Source organism: Schistocerca nitens, chromosome 7, assembly GCF_023898315.1.
Source record: "Schistocerca nitens isolate TAMUIC-IGC-003100 chromosome 7, iqSchNite1.1, whole genome shotgun sequence".
Classification (NCBI taxonomy): domain Eukaryota; kingdom Metazoa; phylum Arthropoda; class Insecta; order Orthoptera; family Acrididae; genus Schistocerca; species Schistocerca nitens.
This window is the reverse complement of record NC_064620.1, coordinates 62,410,947-62,435,689: the sequence shown is the minus strand read 5'-3', so window position 1 is coordinate 62,435,689 and position 24,743 is coordinate 62,410,947. Positions and strand designations below refer to the sequence as shown.

Below are 24,743 nucleotides of genomic sequence, written 5' to 3'. Positions count from 1 at the left end.
TGTACTTAGGAGAAAAGTGCAAGTCCACTTACTTGCATGCCTTCTTCTTCTCGTTTTCCTTTTAACCATACAAATTTTACAGGCTGCCTTGAGATAGTTGGGCAGGATATGTGTGTACCTCACTAGATGAGAGAGGTCTCCTTCCGCAGGAACACAAGTATATCACGTTGGAGGATGACTACAGTCTTTCATTTCACAAATGTCCTCATGTCAACCCACACATTACACTCAGTGTGACAACTATACTGCTAATCAATATGCAGTTATGACAGAGGTACAAGAAGCATTTTGAAAATGTCACACATATAAATTGTTCCTCACCATTGGGATAGAATTTTAGAAAGCACCTTTACAGTGGAGTATGCTAGCATCCCACTGAAATGTAGCAAGATAGAATTACTCCATTTGCTACCATTCTACTCCTTACACAATTTTGTTTTCTTTTTTCCTACAGTATACTAGTTAACATGCCATAGATGCCAGAGATGGTGATTTTGTGTGTGTGTGTGTGTGTGTGTGTGTGTGTGTGTGTGTGTGTGTGTGTGTGTTTCCTTTTTTACTGAAAAAGGCTATGGCGGAAAGCTAAATGTGTAACTGTCTTTTCATTGTGCCTGTTTGCAAAACTCAATGTGTCACCTTTATAGCGAGTAGCAATCTACCTTTTCCTTATATTGTTGATATTCCAACCTAGAGTTTCCACTGTTGAAAATGTTGAAATCTTTATTTAGACCATATTCCTTTAAAACATATAATTCAACAGTTCAGTTAAGCTCTGCTGATTCAAATGGTCTACTTAGTTTTACTGGAAACCTTTTGTAGCACAAGAAATTGGTAGATGACTGTGTTCCCATGCCATGTGATCGTAAAAATGTTAGCTAATAACGATCTACACCTTTACTTACTGGACAGCCCTAACGTCACCCTTTCCAATAAACAGTTTATTTTTTATCGAAGTCATTAGTTAAAAAGTTATTCACTGAAGTCCACTAAAGTTTTGTCCCACCTGAAATTACTTTTGTTATTTGAACTTGTACGCTTATTTAATTCACACGTATGATGTTACACTTTTGTTGCCATAACTTTTGTGAATCAAATGGTACATTTGGTTACCCAAATATGACCCTATTTAAGGAAGTAAATAAATTAATGAAATTATTAACTAGATAATTTTACAGGAAAGTTGGTAAATAATCCCTTAGGTATACAACCGAATAGACCATCCAATTTAATTACCTTTACAGGCACCTAACAAACAGTTAAATAAAATTATTAATCAATGCAACAGAATGAGACCATTATTAAATGTGGCCCCTGTATCACTATAAAGTAAAATGTAGTTACTGACTTCATTAATTATCCGTACACCTGTCATTACATACAGTCACTACACAACAAGTTGGTAGTTCGACGTTAGCACTCACAGGTTAGCACATTTGTGTAAGTGTTGAGCTCTGAATGGAAAGTTTGCAGTTATAAGTCACCCAATTAACACTTATTTGTCAGAGTTTGCACCTGGAACTCAACTGGTTAACATCTTAGTATCAAGTCTGTGCCATACTGTAAAAGTTCATGTTTAGCCACCCACTCAGGAACATCCTAGGTATAGATATGTCTAAATATCTCATGTGAATTTCTTTCGAATCCATGGTCACCATACATCTGACATCAAGATGGGGATCAGTTTTTGACAAATTGTCACTATTTAAATATGCTGTGGCTGGTATCTAACTTCTTTTAGTAGCAGTGTTGCAAAGGAAAGTGGACTGTCAAACAATTAATAATATGACAAGATTAATTGTGAACTGGTGTGTTAATATAAATAAAAGTGAAAAGCTCTCACATTTAAATCAATGGTTTTGAGTCTGTTATTGAACTATGAAATCACCAATTAAAGCAATTTAAAAGTATGAGACTTCATTTCATGATGAGTCACCAACCATTTGAAACGATGTAAACATGTTAATACTGTTCCACCACATAGCACAACCTGCAGCCATTCATCCTGATGAGCCTTTGTTTGCAAGTAATCACTGAATATAAGTCCTCGTGATCCACTAGAGCCTTAAAAATAACAAGTGATTTCATAAGTGGCAACATACCAAAGTGGTCAAATTATCTAGCTGGTGGTGCTGAAGGTTGTGGGTTTGAGTCCCATCAGTTGCCATATACCTTTATAAAAATTATTGACATAACTCAACATTATTTTTGTTCATTTAATTGGTTGAAATACATTTTTTTCATTTCTAATCCTTTGCACAACATTTTAATCATCATATTAATTCTTTCATTTGCTCTCGTTTTTCTTCATCCTTTATTCTTTTTTCATTTGGTAGTTTGCCCCTTGTGATTTTTATTTATCTATTCTACTACTTAAACATTTAAAAATTCGACTTCTCTATTAATAAATAACCTACTGATATTGGTTGTGCAATGGTCACTAAAATCTGTTTTTTCTTACAACAGTACCTTTATTTTATGTTTATCGTCATACAAATATTTAAAATGTTTATTTTCTCACAACATGAATAAAATATAAATGCTACCTCACTGCCTTTAACAAATTTAGAGACGCACACTTCACTAACATTATGAAATACTGCCCTTCCGTACACAATTTTGATTCAGACCAGCCATACCACACAAAATTAAATACTACAGAATATAATGAACAAATTAATGGATTTTAATTGTGTCTTCACATTTAGCAATATCACATTTATTTCAAGGTTTTCCATCACTATTTATAAATACTTCATCACATAATATATTGTCAATCTGACCACTTCACTTCATGAATCTACAAACAACAAAAATCATTTTAATCGATTAATAATTTTTGCATGGATTCAAAATATTGTGTGTTCATTTCTTTTGTTAATTTTTCAGAATTCATGTGATGACTACATTTCCGTTTGACTCCAAGCATTCAATTTCTTTTGCATCGTTTGGTCCAAATTTATTCCAGATTTCCTTCATACATAGGCAGCAATTCTTTGGAGAATGACAAAATATAATGCACTGTATATGAATGTGTTGTTTTTTTCTTTTCCATGAAAATGATTTTTTATCCCTGAAAGTCAGTGAGTGAATATATGAGGCGTGTTTTTTTAAGTAAGCACTGTTTTGAAATTAAAAAAAGACGTGCTAAGATATCTCAATAATTTTATTTTTACGTGAAAGCCTGTACCTTAATCTACTTTTTTACATAATTTCCATCAATATTGAGGCACTTGGCATAATGTTGTACCAGTTTTTGAATACCCTCTTCACAGAAGTCTGCTGCCTGACTTGTTAAACACTGCATCACCAATGTTTTGACTTTGTCATTGTCTTGAAGACGCTGGCCACCCAGGTGTTTCTTCAAGTGCAGGAACAGATGGTAGTCACTGGGCGCAAGATTGGGGCTGTACTGAGGATGATCTAGAGTTTCCCATTGAAAAGATGTGATGAGATCTTTGGTCTGATTCGCCACATGCGGACGGGCATTGTCTTGCAGCAAAACAATGCCCTTGCTCAACTTGCTACGTCTTTTGTTCTGAACTGAACGGCACAGATTGTGCAATGTCTTACAGTAAGCTGCTGCATTAATTGTCTCATTACGAGGCAGAAATTCCAAAAGCAATACTCCTTTTCTGTCCCAAAAACCTGTGCACATGATTTTCCAGGCAGAAATAGTTTGCTTAAACTTCACTTTTCTGGGTGAATCTGAATGCTGCCATTCCACAGACTGTTGCTTTGATTCTGGTGTGACACAGACCACCCATGTTTCATCGCCTGTAACAATTTGGCTTAAGAAATCATCACTGTTGTTGTGGTATCGCTCAAGGAAAGCCAATGCACTGTCTAAACGTTTGGTTTTGTGCACATCCGTCAACATGTATGTGCACACAATTTTCAGTAATTCAAGTGCTCGGTCACAATGCCATACAAAACACAACGAGAAACATTAGGAATGTCATCCCGCAAGGAGGAAATCGTAAAGCATCTATTTTCTCTCACCTTATTGTCCACTTCCTGCACCAAACTTTCATTAACGAATGAAGGACGCCCACTCCGTTGTTCATCATGCACATTTGTGCAGCCATCCATAAATGCTCTCACCCACTTTCTTACCATTCCATCACTCATAACGTTTTCTCTGTAAGCTGCACAGATCTCACGAAACATCGATCGCTTTTCGGCCTTTAGCACTAAGAAATCTTATAACAGCCCGTACTTCACAGTCGGCGGGACTCACAATTATCGGACGCATCTTAAACACTCAGTACACAACGTAAACAAGGAAGAATCAGACTGCAATGGAGTCAGTGCATAGACAACAGATGTAGGTACCCAGTGCGCAATCGCAGAACGCCGACTGCAGCGCTGCGGCTGCAGTGTGGCAAAATGGTACTTACTTAAAAAACACACCTCGTACATTGATCGGAAACTGCACCCCATTTGATCAGTTTTAATGACAAATTTTTGATTTTACTCACCCATTATCAATACAATTTGTTTCTGAGACAGCTTTGCTGCTTCAGTAGTTTCTTCAAGTTTTCCGACATCATTCTGCTAACGAAGCTGACCAATTTTCTTTAATGGACTCCACATCCCATTTTAAAATTTTCACCCACTTCCCACTTGCAAAAAGCTAAAAGTTTTCTTATAAATAAGGAAAAGTGATAGCCATCAGCCACTGTTGGAGGGTACAAGCTGTCATTTGTTCGAGGCACATCCGAGCTTCCTTAAATTTTTTGAATATTTCAGAATCTATCATGCACAGCTACGTGATTTTTGTTCCTCCTTGCTTCTTTCCATTTCTTCAAATATTCTTTTCTTCATATACAGGAGAAACCACTTCCTTGTCGGTTCTTCAAAGAATAACTGGGATGGTCTTCAGCAAAGGCAACTGATTTTGCTTTGTATGTTAACAAAATGTAATTTGATCAAAGTGCTTCAAAATTGCAACAGTTTAAAATATTCATCCACTCTTCATTGTCAACAGTACACTGCAATGAATATATTTTTCATTTTAGCATCAAAAGGAAAAAAATCAGAAAACCAATAGATTGCAGTATGTAAAAACATACCTCATCATACAGTCTCTCTTCGTCAATCTCTGTGTTTAAAATTACATCTTCACTGTGAACAATAACACACTCCTTCATGAGTCAAATTTTTGTCTCTGTGATTCACTTGCCCATCATTATTGTTTCTGAATTTATCAAATCAGGGGGGTTTTTAGATATGAGAGTTCTATATCTGTAAATAAATAACACCCAGTGTACGGTATTGAAATATGTTCTCCTTGCTTCTTCATTGAATTCCTCCACTCTTTCATCACAACTTTCACTGGCTGATGGATTTGTGTTGTCATACATTAAATGCCTCACTTGCAAAGAAGCTCCTCAAATGAAAAACTGATTTGTAATGGTTAATGGGAAATCCACCAATTATTTTCATGCCACTGGAGAGATCAAACGTCAACCCAAATTCTGACATACCTGTTGTGACAAAAAAAATATCTTACTGCCAATAGTAATTTTAAAATACCTATTACAGCTATAATGATACATATCAAGATTTAAATGAAAGAAGGAATTACAAATAAAATGAAATTCAAGCAGAACAGATACTAGAAATAATGACTGCGATAACATGAACAAAAAATAAATAAATAAAATGAGGACGCAGACAAAATTAAAACGATGTAAATATATAACAATGTGTAAAATTACATGAACAAGTTCCAAAATGGAAAAATAAAAGGAAGAAAAAATGACATCATATAAAAAAGTTAATACAACGATTAAAGTGACACGGCGAAGGTTAGAAATGAAAATAATATACTCACATCAATTAACTGAACAAACATTGTTGCAGTTATCTAAATAAAAATTAAAAAATAAATTATGATACCTGATGGCATTCGTGCTGGTAAACTTCAGTGCACCAGCTAAACAACTTAACCAATATGCTGTAATGCCATTTGGGAAGTTTGTATTAATTTCAAGGCTGCACTGGGTCACGAAAAACACATTTTCATTGATTTCTCGTAAATGAGAGCCCAACAAGGTGAATGGCTAAAGGGTGTCATATCTGAGACCCTAAGCTAAGCAACTGTATGGATGGTTTCAAAAAGTTGGTCCCCCCTCTGGCAACCTCCTATTGGCTTCAAAAAGTTGATCCCAACCCTAGTGAATTTCCATTGCAAGGTCCAGATCTTCAAGACCAACTAGAACACCTCACCACATCTCAGTGGTAGCATCTTCACAATTAGACCTAACTGAGAAGATTGTCATCACTGGAACTGTTGAAGATCAATGCTTCCAACTACAACACATACAGCTGGTTTGTGTCACAACAGGCCAAAGTTCTTTCTGGGCCTGCAGTAGTAGATTTGACACAGATAGTTAATTAGTGCACAGTGTGTTTAATTTACACATTATATTATAAATCATTACAATTGCTGAATGAGTGGAACAGCAATGTGGATCACTTTTTTACTACCTTTTATGTATTTTTATTTTGATTGCACTTTCCAAAGACGTTTGCTTTTTAAGTTCTATGTTAGAAGGAACTCAGCTATTTGTATGATTTTCCATTCACACATATTCTGCTAGTTTGTAAAACACTTCGTTAAGGGACTGTGGAACTATTTTCTCTGAGCTTCACTTAATTTTGTCCACTTTTCTCCCATTCTGTTTCTCAAACACCATACAGATTTTTTTTAAAGGACATGCAAAGGACAACCTTACATATGAGAGAGACTGTGGTAATAAGGGAGGGAGATTATGGGTCAATATTTTATTGAAAAGAAGGAAAAATGAAATCAGTTACACATCTTTAAAAAAAAATCCTAGTGTTAAACAGTTAACCTAAATCAGAGAGGTCAGAGGGGGAACAGAACACAAATCCTTCTGAAAACTAATCTGGTGTCTTAACTAATGTCCACATCACTCATTACTCCTGTTGTTATGACACCATGATAATTATCTCCATCATACACTGACAACTGGACAAAAAGCAACAGCTATTCACTGTGTGGAGGAAAGACTACATTGTTGATATTCCTACCTGGCGGTTCCATTATTTGTCTACTGTCGCTTTTAACATAAATGAGGTATGTTTATTGCACAAAAACACTTTGCTCACTACATTTTAACTTTTGAACTTGTGTTTTTCTTCAGAGTACACATAGTGCAAGAGGCTAATGCAATGAGTATTTGCTATGAATACGTATGCATTTCAAATGCTGAGTAGGAGTGTTAAACTCCGAGACTGTATCTATCAACTACTGAACACTGCCTCTACACAATGAATGTTTAATTTTTCTATGTTACTGTTTGTATTTCATCCATATCTTCCATTATCCTATTTAACATAAAAAAATTATTTGTGTAAATGTGTTAATTCTCGATGTCGGTAAATGCCCCTAATTTCAAAGTGATGTTCTTCACAACACAGCTGTTTGTCTTTTTTTTCCCCCTCCCACAAACATAAATGAATGGTTTTAATGTATGCCACATTATTCATATACCTGATATACACCTGTGGGCTAAGTAAAAATCCGCAATTCATTTACCTTTTAAAGTGTTTAATACATTCTAATATTTGTCTCATGTGTCAAAAAGTTTATTAAAGCAAATAAAGACAATTTCTATTACTTACAGTGGATTTTGAAATGTTTCCATAAATTAGTTGTTCCAGTACTGCTGTTTTTCCAACTTTTCTTAAGCCACACATCACAACCCGAGCTGTTTTGCCCATTTGATTTGGCTTTAGTTTGTCTATACCTTGGATTTGGCGATATGCTGCAATGGAAAAGAAACTACTATTACTTATAACAACAACAACAAAGTAACAATCCATCTTTTCCTACATTGTTGAATTCCTATCTGGAGTTTCTATATTTTGTCTACTATTACTTTTAACATAAATGAAGTATGTTTATTGCCACAAAAGCAAACTACCTCTAAAATAAATAACATTTACACAGACTCCTATAACTTTATTTCATTGTCTCACAGAACTTCCATATGAAAAGCAAAGGCCTGAAACGGAATTTTAAAGTACATGTACTTGTCATCTAGTTGCCTTTGATTCCTTGTGCACTTCACTTCAGTCTTCTTACACATGCACCAAGACATTAAGGAATGAATGAAAAATAAATATGATGATGATTATTATTGTTTCTTTCCTTTCTCAGACATTATGTCTGGTTAAAAATGGAGGGAGTTGGGAGGAGTTGGTTGCATGGGTAGAGAGGACTCTGATAGCGTGCAGTGATACGTGGCCTAGGATCCATGCATGTTGTTGATGGCTTCCAAATATTTTTGGAGTCAAGTGTAGCTTCTCCCTCCCCCCTCCACTGCCCCCCACCCCACCACCACCGCAAAGGTATACTGACAAGTGCATGTACTCGTACTTGAATCTGTGGTCTGGGTTTGTGCAAGGGTATCACACTTGGTGATTGGCTTTTTAAGGGCCAGTGCAAAATAAGTATCAAACACTGGACATTGCATAGCTTTGGAAGCTTTTTTGCCTTTACACAAAGGTATGGGTCTCATGACTTATCAACTAAATTTTACTTTCCTCATTATAAACTCGTCTGCCCCCGTAACCGAGTGGCCAACGCGACTGACCATGATGCAGCGGACTCGAGTTCAATTCCCAGTACTGCAAGGGATTTTGAGATTTTTCCTGGATGTAAGGAATGGACTGGGGTGCACTCAGTCTCATGATTCCAATTGAGGGGCTAACTACCTGATGGAGAGGTCGTGGCTCCAAAGTCAAAACGTCTACCATGGTGAGGGTGCAGTGTGCTTACCCCCATGCACCACCATACTGCATCCAGTGATGAATCCTGAGGATGACATGGTGGTTGGACAACTATCATGTGGTCTTCAAGGCCTCATCGGGGAAGGGGGGGGGGGGTTCCTTTGTTTTTCGTTTTTCACTATAAAACCCCTCTTACTGCTCCATACCCTGAGTGATCCCTGGAGCAGTTTATTTATTTCAGAGGATGTGTACAAGATTCGCCCGATTTGTGAGGTTACCCTATACAATTTTCACACATAGCCTTCCCATTACATGCCACAGTGGTATGACCAAATCTTTGATACCTAAAGTATCGCATTGGCCTGGGAACAAACAGTCGAACTTTTAAGACGGACATAGCCTGTAAGACTAGGTTCAATTAAGTCCAGAGTGCTGAAAGTTAGAAGAAATATTGCAGTTTTTTCCAACATGCCATTGACTCTTCTCATATGGTTCTGTACTTCCATGACACATTTTTCTATTCTGCTCATTTCTCTTCAGGGTCCATATCCATTATATCGGAGCAGGTAATCATTCCTTTAAAGAAGTTACGCTTGTTATCCAATACAAATACAAGAAGGTAGTCACTCCAGGCCTTACATCCCAGAAGCTTAGATACTTGGTATGGTGTGGCAGTTTCAACTAGAAGTATTCCACTATGAAGTCATTTAATACTTTTTAAGGATCCAGCAATACCCTTCAGCATCTTGCAAATATAGAAAGGGTATACCTTCTCAAAGGTCCCCTCTGCTCTCATGATTACAAAGAAAGTGTTAGGGCACACTAGTACCCTGTTGTTATAATTCTGAGACTTATTTCCAGATGGAGTGACCAATCAAGCACTCTTTTGTTGGTTGGTTTAGGTCAGGGTGGTTGTAATTTAACTCAAACACCCAGCCCCCCCCCCCCCAAAAAAAAAAAAACTAAAGCCATATGGTTTTTTAAAAAAATAGAATTGAAAAATCTTTAAAAAAGAAATGCCAAAACCCAACTATATTTATCATGAAAATTTGATTACAATACAAAATGTTAACAGCTAGCTTTACATAAATTAAAAAGTGTTATCATATTTAGTAAATATGTTTACTTTCATATACATAGTCATTATTATTATTATTATTATTATTACTATTATTATTATTCTTGATTGTTATAATTAATTTTTGATTGTTATAATTATCATTGTACTACGTTTATAATCTCTATTTTTTTTCTTAACATTAATACTGTATAACATGTAATATGTCCTTAATGTTCTGTAGAAACTGAAATTTGTTGAATCTGAGTATGCCTGGTTAGGTGTAAGAGAGGGCCTGAAGGCCCTAATCTTGCCAGGTAAAATAAATGCATAAATAAATAAATAAATAAATAAATGCAGCTATTTACTGTCACAAGAATTTAATGATTTAAACTTTTCTTGCAATATAAGAAACACAGCTAAATAACATTTACACATCCAGATAAAAAAAATTAGCTTGATGTAGAATCATAACGATAAACACTTTTTGGAAGGATGCAGAAATTTATAGATTGTCACTAATTTTTGGATCTTTTCTTTCCCAAATTATTTCTTAATTTTGACAAAACAAGACCGTTGATGGAGAAGATTCTGTCAATGGACAATGCTGGCAGGGGAAGAAAAGAGGCACTAATTAAGTATTGTAAGATTGTTCTGAATAAATTAATCATAGGAATTTGAACTGAACTCTTATATTGTCAATACAAAAAGTATCCATAAAAACCTTATTTTACCCACTGGTTTAGACCCCCCCCCTCTCTCTCTCTCTCTCTCTCTGTGTGTGTGTGTGTGTGTGTGTGTGTGTGTGTGTGTGTGTGTGTGTGTGTGTGTGTGTGTGTGTGTAAGTACTATCTGACAGCACACCTAAGCCATCAGGAGTATATATGTGAACTGAAACTGTTTCATAGGGAGCCAAATAACGACCAGGAAGAGTCCCACATGCCTCAGTAAGCCTTATTCAACTCTTAGAAAAATGGGATGGGGGGTGAGAGGGCAGGGTAGGGGGTGTGCAGGTGCTTCAGAGGTGCCCACTCTCAACAGACGTTCATGCCATCGGCATGTAGCAGCACACCATGAGGTTGAGGCTTTTCTGTGAGTGTAACTTCCTCACAGTCCAGACAGTGAAGCCAATGACCCTGTTCTCCAAAACACACCATGTTCCATCACCATGCTTAACAACAGTCCCTAAAGTATGCAGAGAGTTTATGGTACAAGAGATCTGGTGGTGCTGACCAGTCCCCAGCTCGGGAAACTAGTGGTAGCCATGCTCATATGCAACCATTGCTGGAGGAGCTCCCTGGGGAAAACACAGCCCTCCTTTCCATAAGCTGTGGGATATTTTTCACTGGCCCCTGTGCTAAGGCCTGTCTGGCTTGGGTCGCCCTACCAGTAGTTATGCTACTGCTGGGATAGCCCTCAGCATCACTGTGCCACACAAACCTAACCCTTTGGCACTGAAGGTGCTTAATATAAGGCGTGTTCCACAGGAGGGAATTAACCACATAGCCACTCAAGAGAGCAAAAAGTACTATAAATACCTAAAATTGCAACCAATCACTTTTTTTAAATAGTTATTTAGTCCATGAATCGGTTTTCGAACCTTTTCAGGCTCTTCTACATAAGGTGTACTGGTTACATAACTATTTCAAAGAGTAATGCTAGGCACTGGCTTTGTGACAAGAAGATGGAACATACTTTAATGCATCACCTTGAGAACTGTTTATATGCCGATTTGGATTCAAAATTTACTTTTGTACTTACTGCGACAGTATGGGTGGTTTTTGTTTTTAATATCAATCTGTCCGCTTCCATTATTACGGACAGTTGGTACCACGACAGTTGGTACCACATCACTCACTTTTACAGAACATGAATGCATGTATACTGTAATAACGAAAGTTTGCAAGTTTCCAGCGTGTGCTATACAACTGTTACTTGTTACAAAGATCTCCACACAAAGATATGGCATAGGCATACTTTGAACAGAGATATTATTTGTTTTTGTTTGCATATATTAAAGTTGATGTATGGGCAAATACTTTAATCAAAATTGGTATTACCATGAATGCCCAAAATAAATAAATAAATAAATTACTACAAGAACAAACTTCAAATTATCTGGTATCTTATTTCTATTCTTATGTTAACACATAATACAGTCAATTTACAATCAAATATTTTAATCAAAACTGGCAATAACATGAATGTCTAGGTATAAAATAATAAAGAATAAGTTAGAGTATTTGCAATGAACTGCAGCTATTTGTACGACCATGAACTTTATATTTAAAAAATAAAAACAAGCTTCGAATGAACTGCTGACTTATTTCTATTCTTACATTAACATGAACTTGAATATTTGTAAACACAAACTCTGTTTACTTCAGCTAAAGGTAATATGTATAAAAGTATCTCTTTATTTTAGCAGCTGGGGTTTTGACATTTAGTACAGGTCTTATTCTGTGATGGTATATTTATGTTGACAAGAGTATTAGTAAAGGCAAAGTCTAAAGGTAATATGTATAAAAGAATCTCTTTATTTTAACAGTAGTTAGGATGTAAAGAGATGGATACAGGGGGCAGGGTGTCAGATTGGAGGATGGGAAGGGGGCATAGCTGGCTGATTGATTAACTGTTTTAAAAGAGTAAGAAGCTCGGATATGAGTTGCAAATGAGTTTGTATACACCAGACTTCTGATACTGTTGTGTAGTGATTTTGGTACTGTATATGATTTTAGTTGTATTTTATTGTCGGTGAAGTAGTTTATTTTTATGTTGTATGTCCTGAAGAGGTTGGATATTTGGTGAAAAATCTTCCCTAGTAGTGGCAAGCTTACAAATGTGGTCGCCTTGTTTGTGGGTGGTTGTTCAGCAATTGGTTGGTTTAATTTTGTTCTATTGATTAGTTTATCTATAGTAGCAAAATTGTACCCATTACTGGAGGCAACTAATTTAATAATTTCTGTTTCTTTTTGTCTTTCACTTTGGTCTATTGGGATTTTAAGCATGTGATTAACCATTGTTCTGAAGAATGCTTTTACATGTTGGTCTAGATGGCAAGAAAAGTTGTGTGTGGTAATATTGATGGTTTTTGGCTTCCCAAAAATTTGAAAGTTATGTTCTTGATTTTTATTTGAAATTTTTAAACCAAGATAGTTAATGCCTTCTGGTGATTCATGTTCTACAGTGAATTGAATTTTGTGGTGTAATTTATGAAGTTCTTTGGCTATATTTTCTATTTCTTTTGTTGTTCCATCGAACAGAAAGAGTGTAATCAACATAGGATTTGTAATTACTGATCTTTCAGTTGGGTTTAGGATCTAAAAATTGTTTCCAAGATTGTTAATACATATGTCTGCTAGCAAGCCTGCAAGACTACTACCCAACGGCGATCCGTTTTCCTGAATTTCAAACATCCTGTTGAACATGAAGTAGCAGTGTGATTATATAAGTTCCAGGATCCCTTGCAAGTTCGTAGATTTCAGCTCTACCCATTGTTCCATGTTTGAGTATGTCGTTTCTTATACTGATTTTTCCTTGGCACACATGTTTGCATATAAGTTGACTATGTCATGAGATGCAAATCTAGTTGTAGCTGGCATGGGAATATCTTTTATGCTGCCATTGAGCTCATAATTGTTGTTAACTGAAAACTTATATTCAAATACATATACCTTGTGGATGATGTCATTACGTTTCATGGGGATTTTATAGCTTGGACTATTGATGGAGTTCTTAGTGGGATGTTTAGGATATTCTGGTTTATGGCTCTTAGGTGGTGATCTCAATTTCAGTGCCAATGGGTTCATCACTATACAATGTTTTGCTTCTATTGGTGTTAACAGAAAGCCGCTGTTTTTAAGTAACATTCTAATTTTATCAAGGAATTTGAGAGTAGGATCATATGCTATTTCTTTTATGTTATTATTTCTGAATAATTCATGAGTTTTGTTAATATAATCTGATTCATATATGACAACAGCAGTGCCGTCCTTGCCTGCTCTGATAACAAGGGCATTTTGGGTCGAAAGTTTCTTGTGTCTGTTACAATATGTCCTATGTTCACTATTCACCTTACTGCACTTTTTGCTCTGGTCAATATTTCTCATAATAATGTTTGCCTTTTGGCCTACAGCAATTTGTTTGCTGTGTTTTAGTTCAGCAGTTGTGCATTTAATTTTTGTGCTCACTATTAGATCTTTACTACTGTTTTTATTTAGTGTGGGGGCAATATTGTGATTAACACCTTTGTTTAAAAGCTTTAATTCATTACTTCTGAAGCATATTTCTATAGTATTTATTTATCGAAAGACTTATGTTCTATTTGAGAAAAAGATGAAGGTACCCCTAGCGGTATCTAAACCAGGGTCAAGTCTAAAAATAAATAAAAATTGCCAACTGATTGGCTGTGTACTTTATTAATTGAATATATTTCAACTTAATTGCAGATAAACAGCAAACTGAACACAATAAAATAGCTTCACAGGCGATTCTTCCAGCACCCCTCTACTCTGCCGCTCCGTATCGCCTGCGATGCCTCCCTCCTCCATTCTGCTCATCCAATTCTGAGTGATAGAGGCCGAAGAGCCCCATACACTTTCTCGTTCAGCCGTACTGGAAACTTAGCGGTAAAGACTAATGAACTACAGCGCAACTCAGTTACCTCAGAGATAGGCAAGCCATCAAGCATCAACACACGCGTACTGTAAGGATGTGCGATGTCGTGAAAGGAGTGAAAAGCTTTGTCAGCATTATTTTTTTCAGTAAATTGTGAACTTCATGACTTTATTTGGGGTCCAGTAGAAACTGTACCTCCTACTCATGGCCTAGGAAACCTCATGTGACCACCTGAAGCTATTTCCCTCAGGTAGGCCAATGGTATACTGTATTTCATGCAAAAGTATTGCTCGCCCAGTTGCATATAGTACGGACTTAAATGCATTTTTTGAGATCACAGTGCTTATCTTTTTCTCGTGTCTAAGTGAGATGACACTTATGGTCTTTGTTGACATATAAATTGACACAGTCTAGAAAGAGCATCAATACATGAGCAATAAGGTTATGGCTTAGCTCTGGGTGCATATCGTAGAGCTGTGAACTGAGAAGATCTTTCTTTTTGCAAAGAGATTTCATTTCAGTTTTTAACCAAATAATTTCACATTGTGCTTTTGCTGTCTTGGATGACATGAAGTCAGATTTTCTGAGACACCCTTTTTGCTAAATGTTTTGCAAGCGTTGTTTTCATTGGTTTAAGTTTACATTTCCAAAATTTGCACATTGTTCTAATTACATGCTGTGGTATCAACAGATTAAGCTTATCCATTATGGATATTTAAGAACCCAAGACACTTTTTTTTTAATGCAAATACATAAAACTGCAACCAATAAATATTTCAAAAAAGTGACTGGTTACAGTTTTATGTATTTATATTGTACAAACAGTCACAGATTCTTCAACATCTGTAATGGATAAGCTCAATCTTACGAAAAAGTAATATTTGTGACAAAAACTTTTCTCAAAATGTATATCATGCTATGTACTGCATAGAAAAAAGTGTAAAGAAAAAGAGCTCCAAAATCAATTAAATATATGTCCAAGACAGAAACACTTCTACTAATCATACAGTGGAGAGGGAGGGAAGATGAGGAGGAGGCGGGCAAATAGATCTTCGTCTGCCTTTGTTCACTGTGGGGTTGGATTGACCTGTCCAACTTTTTTAACCATTCCCAACCTACCCCTCTTTCGTCCCTGACAAAAGCTAGGTAGTGTGTATCTTTTACTTTAAAGTGTGTGTGTGTGTGTGTGTGTGTGTGTGTGTGTGTGTGTGTGTCTATTGCCCTACTGGCAGTACAACACATTTCACCTCCTGGAGATAATTACTGGCAAGCAATTCCATCTCACAATTTAACAGTTTTTCTTTACTAAGTCTTACTTTGATAGCAACAGAAAACTGATGTTCAGAACCAAATATTTCCTCTATGATAAAAAAGACTTTGCTTGAAAGCAATTGGACTACTGATAGATTAGCTAGGAGATTCAACAAAGATGATGATGACAGTGATAATTTAAAGGGACTTAACTAGAAGGTTATCAGTCCCTTCAATAACACGAAAAGGTGGAAGAGAAATGGTGCCAGAGAGAGGATGGTTTAGAATTCACAATTTTCCATTTCCTCATTATTATCTGGTACACACTGCTTATGTGATATAGACTAAAAGGGAGACGCTAGATGTTTAGTAACAGACTTGACTTTTTATGCTGCTAAAAAAAAAGAGGGAATTTGGGGGGGGGGGCAGTGGGAGGGGGGCGGCACACTGGTGTGTCAGCAGAAAGACTGCTACAGCTGGAGAACATTCAGTTTTGTAAAATACCTTTGGTGAGGCGCACTAACCACACCCATACTGCACTAACATCTGTCCGTAAAATATACCAGTGAGGAAAAAGATGATGATGATGACGATCGGTTTAAAGGGACTACACACTCGGTATCAGTCCCTTCATTCATAGCAAAATGGCATAACAACATATGAAATGAGAAAAGGAGAACTGTCAGCTCCAATATCCATGACTATGTCATCATGGTTGAAAATGTGTGACACAACATTTAGCCTGACAGACAAAAGTGAGATAGAAGACAAGCACTGGGCACTGAAGTATACACCTAGAAGAATCATCACATGGTGCGTGAAACTAAAATAGGGTGAGAAAATGCCAAGACAGACTGAAGACAAGATCTGCTGCAGCAGCATAAGTTTATATGCCAACTAGCTCCACAGATGAAGAGATGAAAGAGTGTATGATGAGATAAAATAAAGTATTCAACTCGATAAAGGAGAAGAAAATTTAATTGTGATGGGGACTGGAATTGGGTCATAGGAAGAGAAATAGAAGGAAAAATATTTGATAACTATGGACTGGGGGAAAGGAATGAAAGAGTAAGCCACCTGGTAGAATTTTGCACAGAGCATCATTTAACATCACTAGCACTTGGTTTAAGAACCATGACAGAAGTTGTATATGAGGACAGGTCTGGATCTATACAAGTGAGGGAGAAGGCCTGAATCTATACAAGTGAGGGAGAAGGCCTGAATCTATACAAGTGAGGGAGAAGGCCTGAATCTATACAGGTGAGGGAGATGGGGGTGGAGTGGAGGGGGCAAACCAGTGAATCTGCCCCGGACAGCAATTTCATGGAGCACCAAATTCATATACTTGACGGAAAAAACCTTCTTTCACAAAGCTTCTTAGCAGCCAGTGCACTTTCGTCTATTAATTATTCATAAAATTTTGGAATGCATCCCAGTTGGTTTCTGAACACTTTTGAAAACATTCTAAGTTGATTTCTGAATGAATTATAAGTTGATTTTTGAATGCATGCATAGTGTACACGATGTCCTTGCCAGGGGAATCCCTGTCACATTTAGAAATAAAAAATACTTTCCTGCAGACAAAAGGGGACAGTGCTTACGAGCTGAGCCGAATAAAACTGAATGGGTCACTGCCAATTGCTGTTTGTTTATGTGGTTGACTGCATGTGCAAATGATCAGCATTGTTATAATTATTAGTGAAATCGATAGATTCAGACTACCAGAGTGGAAATAAACAACTAACAGGAATAACAGTTAAGAAAGATTACATGTTATCTTCTCGATGTATCCAAGAAAATGAAATTTGGCAGAAAACTTTTGCCAGATCGCTACACTACCAGTTGTACACTTCCCAGTTAGCAGCAGCTTTATGTTCTATTCTCAGAATAGCATGAAAAATGCATTGTATGAACATGCAATAATGCCTAACCGGAGAATAAACACAGGATAACTAAACATGTGATTCTGGCAGAGAATAAGTATTGACAATGGAGGGAATAGTTACAGATTTAGTGATGACGAGATTGTTTGTTGGAATGAAGAAGGAGAAGATACAGGGACGCCACACACATTATATGGAAGAATATGACAATTTCACATTTATATAAAAGTTTCTTACTACTACTTTTATAATAGAGGGAAACATTCCACGTGAGAAAAATATATCTAAAACAAAGACGATGTGACTTACCGAACGAAAGTGCTGGCAGGTCGATAGACACACAAACAAACGCAAACATACACACGAAATTCAAGCTTTCGCAACAAACTGTTGCTTCATCAGGAAAGAGGGAAGGAGAGGGAAATACGAAAGGATGTGGGTTTTTAAGGGAGAGGGTAAGGAGTCATTCCAATCCCGGGAGCGGAAAGACTTACCTTGGGGGAAAAAAGGACAGGTATACACTCGCGCACACACACACACACACATATCCATCCGCACATACACAGACACAAGCAGACATTTGTAAAGGCAAAGAGTTTGGGCAGAGATGTCAGTCGAGGCGAAAGTAGAGGCAAAGATGGTGAAAGACAGGTGAGGTATGAGCGGCGGCAAACTGAAATTAGCGGAGATTGAGGCCTGGCGGATAATGAGAAGAGAGGATATACTGAAGGGCAAGTTCCCATCTCCGGAGTTCTCACAGGTTGGTGTTAGTGGGAAGTATCCAGATAACCCGGATGGTGTAACACTGTGCCAAGATGTGCTGACCGTGCACCATGGCATGTTTAGCCACAGGGTGATCCTCATTACCAACAAACACTGTCTGCCTGTGTCCATTCATGTGAATGGACAATTTGTTGCTGGTCGTTCCCACATAGAAAGCTTCACAGTGTAGGCAGGTCAGTTGGTAAATCACGTGGGTGCTTTCACACGTGGCTCTGCCTTTGATCGTGTACACCTTCCAGGTTACAGGACTGGAGTAGGTGGTGGTGGGAGGGTGCATGGGACAGGTTTTACACCGGGGGCGGTTACAAGGGTAGGAGCCAGAGGGTAGGGAAGGTGGTTTAGGGATTTCATAGGGATGAACTAAGAGGTTACGAAGGTTAGGTGGACGGCGGAAAGACACTCCTGGTGGAGTGGGGAGGATTACATGAAGGATGGATCTCATTTCAGGACAGGATTTGAGGAAGTCATATCCCTACTGGAGAGCCACATTCAGAGTCTGATCCAGTCCCGGAAAGTATCCTGTCACAAGTGGGGCACTTTTGGGGTTCTTCTGTAGGAGGTTCTGGGTTTGAGGAGATGAGGAAGTCACTCTGGTTATTTGCTTCTGTACCAGGTTGGGAGGGTAGTTGCGGGATGCGAAAGCTGTTTTCAGGTTGTTGGTGTAATGGTTCAGGTATTCCGGACTGGAGCAGATTCGTTTGCCACGAACACCTAGGCTGTAGGGAATTGACCGTTTGATGTGGAATGGGTGGCAGCTGTCATAATGGAGGTACTGTTGCTTGTTGGTGGGTTTGATGTGGACGGACGTGTGAAGCTGGCCATTGGTCAGGTGGAGGCCAATGTCAAGGAAAGTGGCATGGGATTTGGAGTAGGACCAGGTGAATCTGATGGAACCATAGGAGTTGAGGTTGGAGAGGAAATTCTGGAGTTCTTCTTCACTGTGAGTCCAGATCATGAAGATGTCATCAATAAATCTGTACCAAACTTTGGGTTGGCAGGCCTGGGTAACCAAGAAGGCTTCCTCTAAGCGACCCATGAATAGGTTGGCGTACGAGGGGGCCATCCTGGTGCCCATGGCTGTTCCCTTTAATTGTTGGTATGTCTGGCCTTCGAAAGTGAGGAAGTTGTGGGTCAGGATGAAGCTGGCTAAGGTAATGAGGAAAGAGGTTTTTGGTAGGGTGGCAGGTAATCGGCATGAAAGGAAGTGCTCCATCGCAGTGATGTCCTGGACGTGTGGAATATTTGTGTATAAGGAAGTGGCATCAATGGTTACAAGGATGGTTTCCGGGGGTAACAGACTGTGTAGGGATTCCAGGCGTTCGAGAAAGTGGTTGGTGTCTTTGATGAAGGATGGGAGACTGCATGTAATGGGTTGAAGGTGTTGATCTACGTAGGCAGAGATACGTTCTGTGGGGGCTTGGTAGCCAGCTACAATGGGACGGCTGGGATGATTGGGTTTGTGAATTTTAGGAAGAAGGTAGAAGGTAGGGGTGCAGGGTGTTGGTGGGGTCAGGAGGTTGATGGAGTCAGGTGAAAGGTTTTGTAGGGGGCCTAAGGTTCTGAGGATTCCTTGAAGCTCCGCCTGGACATCAGGAATGGGATTACCTTGGCAAATTTTGTATGTAGTGTTGTCTGAAAGCTGACGCAGTCCCTCAGCCACATACTCCCGACGATCAAGTACCACAGTCGTGGAACCCTCGTCCGCCGGAAGAATGACGATGGATCGGTCAGCCTTCAGATCACAGATAGCCTGGGCTTCAACAGTGGTGATGTTGGGAGTAGGATTGAGGTTTATTTAAGAAGGATTGAGAGGCAAGGCTGGAAGTCAGAAATTCCTGGAAGGTTTGGAGTGGGTGATTTTGAGGAAGAGGAGGTGGGTCCCACTGTGACGGAGGACGGAACTGTTCCAGGCAGGGTTCAATTTGGATAGTGTCTTGGGGAGTTGGATCATTAGAAGTAGGATTAGGATCATTTTTCTTCGTGGCAAAGAGATATTTCCAGCAGAGAGTACGGGTGTAGGACAGTAAATCTTTGACAAGGGCTGTTTGGTTGCTTTCTAGTTCACCTTATCTCTCACCATATATTTTTATTTTCATTTTCATTTCAGCCTCATGTTACACTTTCCACCTTCTAATACCATGTCACCCTCACAACATCCCCACAACGATCCCATTAAGTTTTATTTACATTCCCTCCGCAAACATGCCTTCGCCCTAGCCAGATTACACTCCCATATTTTATTTTCTCAGGCTTGTCTGACATTTGGCATTACCCCCAAAGGCCTCACACTTAAAGTCCCCATCTCTGGCTGTAATCCTTCTTTCCATCAGTCCCTATACCAGTTCCAAACTGAACAATCCATTGCCCTCACCCACCTAATCCTTCACCTACACATCAACTCAGCCCATGAACACACCCGTCAACTCCTATCCCTAATAAAAGTCCTCAATCTTTCCTCTCCCACATCCACACCGGCTGTCCAGAGCATCCTCCTACACGCCAATCGCAAATTAGAACAGCATGCCACCCTCCACCTGAAAAAACTATCCAATCTCCTGGTTTCCCACCTCCGGAAAGGCAACTCACTCACCCTTCACAACCTTTCCAGCAAACCTCAACCTCCTCTCATTGCACACAGACCCAGTCTCTCCCATCTACTCAATCTCCCACTTCCAGCTCCACTCCCCCCAAAACCTCAAAATTCCAATCAACATAATCTGGAACCACAACACCCTAATTCAGTAGTTAACCTTTCCTCCAAACCTCTCTCCCAATCCGAAACCTCTGCCCTATCCAAAGGCCTCACCTTCAGCCCCACTCCCAGATTCAACCAAACAGCCCTTGTCAAAGATTTACTGTCCTACACCCGTACTCTCTGCTGGAAATATCACTTTGCCACGAAGAAAAATGATCCTAATCCTACTTCTAATGATCCAACTCCCCAAGACACTATCCAAATTGAACCCTGCCTGGAACAGTTCCATCCTCTGTCACAGTGGGACCCACCTCCTCTTCCTCAAAATCACCCACTCCAAACCTTCCAGGAATTTCTGACTTCCAGCCTTGCCTCTCAATCCTTCTTAAAAAAACCTCAATCCTACTCCCAACATCACCACTGTTGAAGCCCAGGCTATCCGTGATCTGAAGGCTGACCGATCCATCGTCATTCTTCCGGCGGACGAGGGTTCCACGACTGTGGTACTTGATCGTCGGGAGTATGTGGCTGAGGGACTGCGTCAGCTTTCAGACAACACTACATACAAAGTTTGCCAAGGTAATTCCATTCCTGATGTCCAGGCTGAGCTTCAAGGAATCCTCAGAACCTTAGGCCCCCTACAAAACCTTTCACCTGACTCCATCAACCTCTTGACCCCACCAACACCCTGCACCCCTACCTTCTACCTTCTTCCTAAAATTCACAAACCCAATCATCCCAGCCATCCCATTGTAGCTGGCTACCAAGCCCCCACAGAACGTATCTCTGCCTACGTAGATCAACACCTTCAACCCATTACATGCAGGCTCCCATCCTTCATCAAAGACACCAACCACTTTCTCGAACGCCTGGAATCCCTACACAGTCTGTTAGCCCCAGAAACCATACTTGTAACCATTGATGCCACTTCCTTATACACAAATATTCCGCACGTCCAGGACATCACTGCGATGGAGCACTTCCTTTCACGCCGGTTACCTGCCACCCTACCAAAAACCTCTTTCCTCATTACCTTAGCCAGCTTCATCCTGACCCACAACTTCCTCACTTTCGAAGGCCAGACATACCAACAATTAAAGGGAACAGCCATGGGCACCAGGATGGCCCCCTCGTACGCCAACCTATTCATGGGTCGCTTAGAGGAAGCCTTCTTGGTTACCCAGGCCTGCCAACCCAAAGTTTGGTACAGATTTATTGATGACATCTTCATGATCTGGACTCACAGTGAAGAAGAACTCCAGAATTTCCTCTCCAACCTCAACTCCTATGGTTCCATCAGATTCACCTGGTCCTACTCCAAATCCCATGCCACTTTCCTTGACATTGGCCTCCACCTGTCCAATGGCCAGCTTCACACGTCCGTCCACATCAAACCCACCAACAAGCAACAGTACCTCCATTATGACAGCTGCCACCCATTCCACATCAAACAGTCAATTCCCTACAGCCTAGGACTTCGTGGCAAAAGAATCTGCTCCAGTCCGGAATCCCTGAACCATTACACCAACAACCTGAAAACAGCTTTCGCATCCCGCAACTACCCTCCCAACCTGGTACAGAAGCAAATAACCAGAGCGACTTCCTCATCTCCTCAAACCCAGAACCTCCTACAGAAGAACCCCAAAAGTGCCCCACTTGTGACAGGATACTTCCCGGGACTGGATCAGACTCTGAATGTGGCTCTCCAGCAGGGATACGACTTCCTCAAATCCTGTCCTGAAATGAGATCCATCCTTCATGAAATCCTCCCCACTCCACCAAGAGTGTCTTTCCGCCGTCCACCTAACCTTCGTAACCTCTTAGTTCATCCCTATGAAATCCCCAAACCACCTTCCCTACCCTCTGGCTCCTACCCTTGTAACCGCCCCCGGTGTAAAACCTGTCCCATGCACCCTCCCACCACCACCTACTCCAGTCCTGTAACCCGGAAGGTGTACACGATCAAAGGCAGAGCCACGTGTGAAAGCACCCACGTGATTTACCAACTGACCTGCCTACACTGTGATGCTTTCTATGTGGGAACGACCAGCAACAAACTGTCCATTCGCATGAATGGACACAGGCAGACAGTGTTTGTTGGTAATGAGGATCACCCTGTGGCTAAACATGCCTTGGTGCACGGCCAGCACATCTTGGCACAGTGTTACACCATCCGGGTTATCTGGATACTTCCCACTAACACCAACCTGTGAGAACTCCGGAGATGGGAACTTGCCCTTCAGTATATCCACTCTTCTCTTTATCCGCCAGGCCTCAATCTCCGCTAATTTCAATTTGCCGCCGCTCATACCTCACCTGTCTTTCAACAACATCTTTGCCTCTACTTTCGCCTCGACTGACATCTCTGCCCAAACTCTTTGCCTTTACAAATGTCTGCTTGTGTCTGTGTATGTGCGGATGGATGTGTGTGTGTGTGTGTGTGTGTGTGTGTGTGTGTGTGTGTGTGTGCGCGCGCGAGTGTATACCTGTCCTTTTTTCCCCCCAAGGTAAGTCTTTCCGCTCCCGGGATTGGAATGACTCCTTACCCTCTCCCTTAAAAACCCACATCCTTTTGTCTTTCCCTCTCCTCCCCTCTTTCCTGATGAAGCAACAGTTTGTTGCGAAAGCTTGAATTTCGTGTGTATGTTTGCGTTTGTTTGTGTGTCTATCAACCTGCCAGCACTTTCGTTCAGTAAGTCACATCATCTCTGTTTTTAGATATATTTTACTACTACTTTTCAATCACATGCTTGAGAAACTGGAGCATATGAATGAAATGCAAAACTTTTTGCTTGTAGTAGGCCTAATAGGCATTTGATATTGGTACTTCATGAATTATATTCTATTGTGTTATTTATGCCAATAAAGTACATAAAAATGACCATTTGGACTAAAACAGTCTTTCTCATTTAGTGTGTGTTACAAATGCTGAAACATTAAAAAATACTATTTCATTTTATCTAGCACGCAGTGGCAAAACAGACGTAATCAAATCGAGAAACCAAACCAATCTTGGATACTATTCGTATTAACAGCTTTTTCAGCATAAGACAACTATGTTTTGATTTCTCTTGTAGTAAAACATTTGACGAACTTTCATGAGATTCTTTCACAGAAAGGAAAGCATGTCGTGTAAAGCTGTAGCAAGATTACAGAGAGAAAAAATGCTGGGACCTAAGGATTGAATAAAAGTCTCTGGTTTTATGTTTCCTATATTGGTCCTGGTTTTATGTTTCCTATATTTAATTTTATATCATGCAAAATGAAAGTTATTAGCTAATAGGCAATAATGAGTGCAAATTTTCTGAAGGTTTCTTATTCTCCTGGTCACAAATAATTCCACCCAGTATTAATTGTGAGAACTTTTTTTTTAAAGGGGGATAGGATGTCAAACTGGCCAACTGGGAGCAGGAGAAGCACCACAGGACATTTTAATTTCCACTGTCCTGAATATAGGTTTGATGGCTTCCATTACAAAATATACACATTTGGATTCCACAGAGCAAACTGCAGAGACATGAGATAGAAGGATGCTGAGTGAAGAGGTGCGGCACTGCACTCTGGCACACTTGAAGACCGAATAACATATCTTACATTTCCTCAACAGATATGTTTTATATATTAAACTGTAAGAAATATGTGCACTACAAAATGAACATATTTTTGAAAAATTCATTTTTTTTTAATTTTTTGT

General features: G+C 39.3%; 1 protein-coding gene across 1 annotated transcript in view; it reads right to left on the bottom strand.

Annotated features, from left to right (window-relative positions):
- Nucleotides 1–24,743, bottom strand: part of LOC126195047 (NF-kappa-B inhibitor-interacting Ras-like protein 2) — a 73,890-nt gene that overhangs the window by 33,180 nt on the left and 15,967 nt on the right. The window contains exon 2 of the mRNA XM_049933492.1: nt 7,654–7,796. Within this exon, the coding sequence (XP_049789449.1) occupies nt 7,654–7,752 (99 nt within the window). The 5' untranslated portion in view covers nt 7,753–7,796. The remainder of the gene's footprint in view (nt 1–7,653; nt 7,797–24,743) is intronic.